The sequence below is a fragment of the Xyrauchen texanus genome, chromosome 2, assembly GCF_025860055.1.
Source record: "Xyrauchen texanus isolate HMW12.3.18 chromosome 2, RBS_HiC_50CHRs, whole genome shotgun sequence".
Classification (NCBI taxonomy): Eukaryota; Metazoa; Chordata; class Actinopteri; order Cypriniformes; family Catostomidae; genus Xyrauchen; species Xyrauchen texanus.
Window position 1 is genome coordinate 2,945,394 of NC_068277.1, and position 2,740 is coordinate 2,948,133.

General features: G+C 33.8%; 1 protein-coding gene across 1 annotated transcript; it reads left to right on the top strand.

Annotated features, from left to right (window-relative positions):
• The first annotated feature begins 832 nt into the window (after positions 1 to 832).
• LOC127617490 (histone H2A-like) lies at positions 833 to 1,226 on the top strand. The gene has a single exon (XM_052089468.1). It carries the CDS (start codon positions 843 to 845, stop codon positions 1,224 to 1,226), a length of 384 nt encoding a protein of 127 aa, XP_051945428.1. The 5' UTR covers positions 833 to 842.
• The last annotated feature ends 1,514 nt before the right edge of the window (positions 1,227 to 2,740 follow it).

Here is a 2,740-nt window from a genome sequence, read left to right on the forward strand (position 1 = left end):
AGTATTTAGTATTTTTTATTTTTTTTATATTATACTAAAAACGGAAGTTTAAAATCAAAGGCTAGTGCGGTTAATTGACATAATTGTATACCTATGATTCAGTTAGGTCCGTGTATCATCCGATCATTCGATTATTCCATTTAATCTGTCAAACCAAAAACGAGATCATTTGTAATCTTAAAAATGTATTAGAAAGTTCAACAATAATAGAATATGTGATATGATGTGATATGTTAGTTACACTTCATTGAAATAATTCATCATAACTGATCTCCCAATATTGCACTACATTTCTTGGAATAATAATATTATAATAATAATAATATTTAATGTCTAGACTCCTTACAAAACAAATTCAATTAAATTATCTGCCCGTTTTGTTTCTTCACCTTTCTTTGTCATCGTGTTTTTTAATTTCTTTAATAATTTAATTGTTTAATTCAAACCTTGATCTGTGCGAAAGAAATTTCTATAAAAACTCATGGGCTTTTTTACCCCACTAATATATTTTTTATTATAAATATATTTATTTATATTACACTAACTCTACTTCAGTTTAATTTCTAAGTTCAAATGTATAAAAATGATTACACAAAAGTTGTTTCTGTATTTTATCTCCTTTATTTTATAAACCTTTAAAAGAGTTGAAACTCACTCTTGAACACGTTCATCGTCAGAGAGAGGGGCGTGGTTTGGAGTTTGGAGTGAAGAGCAGTGATTGGTTAGAATGTTTTCCAGACTCTAGCCAATAGGCGTCTGACACACTCTTATAAATACTGTAATCGGGAACTCGACTGCCCAGTATTTCTCTGTAATATAACACTGTTTACTACTGATCGAAAATGAGCGGCAGAGGTAAAACCGGCGGTAAAGCGCGAGCAAAGGCTAAAACTCGTTCCTCCAGGGCAGGACTGCAGTTCCCCGTCGGTCGTGTTCACAGGCTGCTCCGCAAAGGAAACTACGCACAGCGCGTTGGTGCCGGTGCTCCTGTTTATCTGGCCGCTGTGCTCGAGTATCTCACCGCTGAAATCCTGGAGTTGGCCGGAAACGCCGCTCGGGACAACAAGAAGACTCGTATCATTCCCCGTCACCTGCAGCTGGCAGTGCGGAACGACGAGGAGTTGAACAAACTCTTGGGTGGAGTGACCATCGCTCAGGGTGGTGTGCTGCCCAACATCCAGGCTGTGCTGCTGCCCAAGAAGACCGAGAAACCCGCCAAGAAGTAAACGGACTAAAGTCTGATTCACTGAAACACAAAGGCTCTTTTAAGAGCCGCCCAATTTAACTATAAGAGAGTGATGATATCTTATATGCATGAATATTGTGAGATAGATAATACACATAATGAAACCTTGTGAAATACAAAGTGTGAGGTTAAAGTTACATTTTATCATTCGTACCTCAAATTTATAAACGCAGTGTTGACTCTAAAAGGTTAATGTTATTTATAAAGCTACACAAAGAATCAAGTATCATTCTGGGGAAAACAAATAAACAGTATCTACTTCAAAACAGATTAAACATGAATAACTTGATTAAACGTATGCACACATAATATAATATATCTATATTTAATCTCAGATTATTATAAGAGAAACCTTGTAGGTTAAAACCCAGTTAACAATTTTTGGTTCCCAGAACAAACATTTCGAATGTTCCCTGTTGGTTAGCTAGGAAAGTTTTCTTTACATTAATAGAACGTTCCCTTTAGGTTAGAGGAACGTTCCGGGACCGTTCCAAAGGTTCCGAACGTTCCCTTTAGATAGGAACGTTCGAAGGTCCCTAACGGTTCCCGGAACGTTTCTCCTAACCTCTACATCCTGATATGCCTGTACACAAATAAGTCTACAAACAACATCTTCTACGTTGTTTATTGTTCAAAAGCATAATAATCGTATGAATATAATATTATTACAATAAATTGAATGTATGCACAAAATGTATATATATATATATATATATATATATATATATATATATATATATATATATATATAAAGCCATGAACATTTATTTTAAACAACATATATTACAAAATTGCATTGCAACGCAATAACCATGAACATTAATATTCTAAAACTAAAGAGATTAGCCTGTAATAATTTAATAAATGTAAATAGGACATATATTATCATATACTAACTATTATCATATCATGAAAACCTATATACACATTTTAGTTTAAACAAGATATTTACACACACATATAATGAAATGTAAAAAACAAAAAATCTTCTCTTCACCATCATCTGCAAATCAAAAACAAAGAAACAAAACGTATACATGAGTCAGATAGAAATTATATAAACATGTGTATAGGCTATATTTCGTCCATTGCAGTTTTGTCAATGTCTTGTGGACTGGTTATAATATTATGCACTGCAAAAATTCATTAAGTCAGGTAGTACTGATACTTACGAAATTAAAATTTGAGTTGTACAGATATAAATTAAATGTCACATTGAGAGTACTGAGTAGTAAAGAGCCTATACAATTGACAATACGATGGTATACGTGTCGCCAACTCTTTAACATCTCATCACTAGATGACGTTGTAATTACTTAGGCCTACTATTGATCATCTCAAAACAAAACTGACATTATTGCTTACCATTTTAAATGCCTGTGTGGGGCAAATTTTAAAACCATTGAAATAAGGTCTTCCACGTCAGTTGCCTTTAACGACTTGAACAGCTTCTGCGTTGCTCCTAGAATATACAAGGTTGATGATGCGCAAATT

Coding starts and splice junctions, on each gene's coding strand:
- LOC127617490 (XM_052089468.1), top strand. CDS start 843: ATGAGCGGCAGAGGTAAAACCGGCGGTAAAGCGCGAGCAAAGGCTAAA.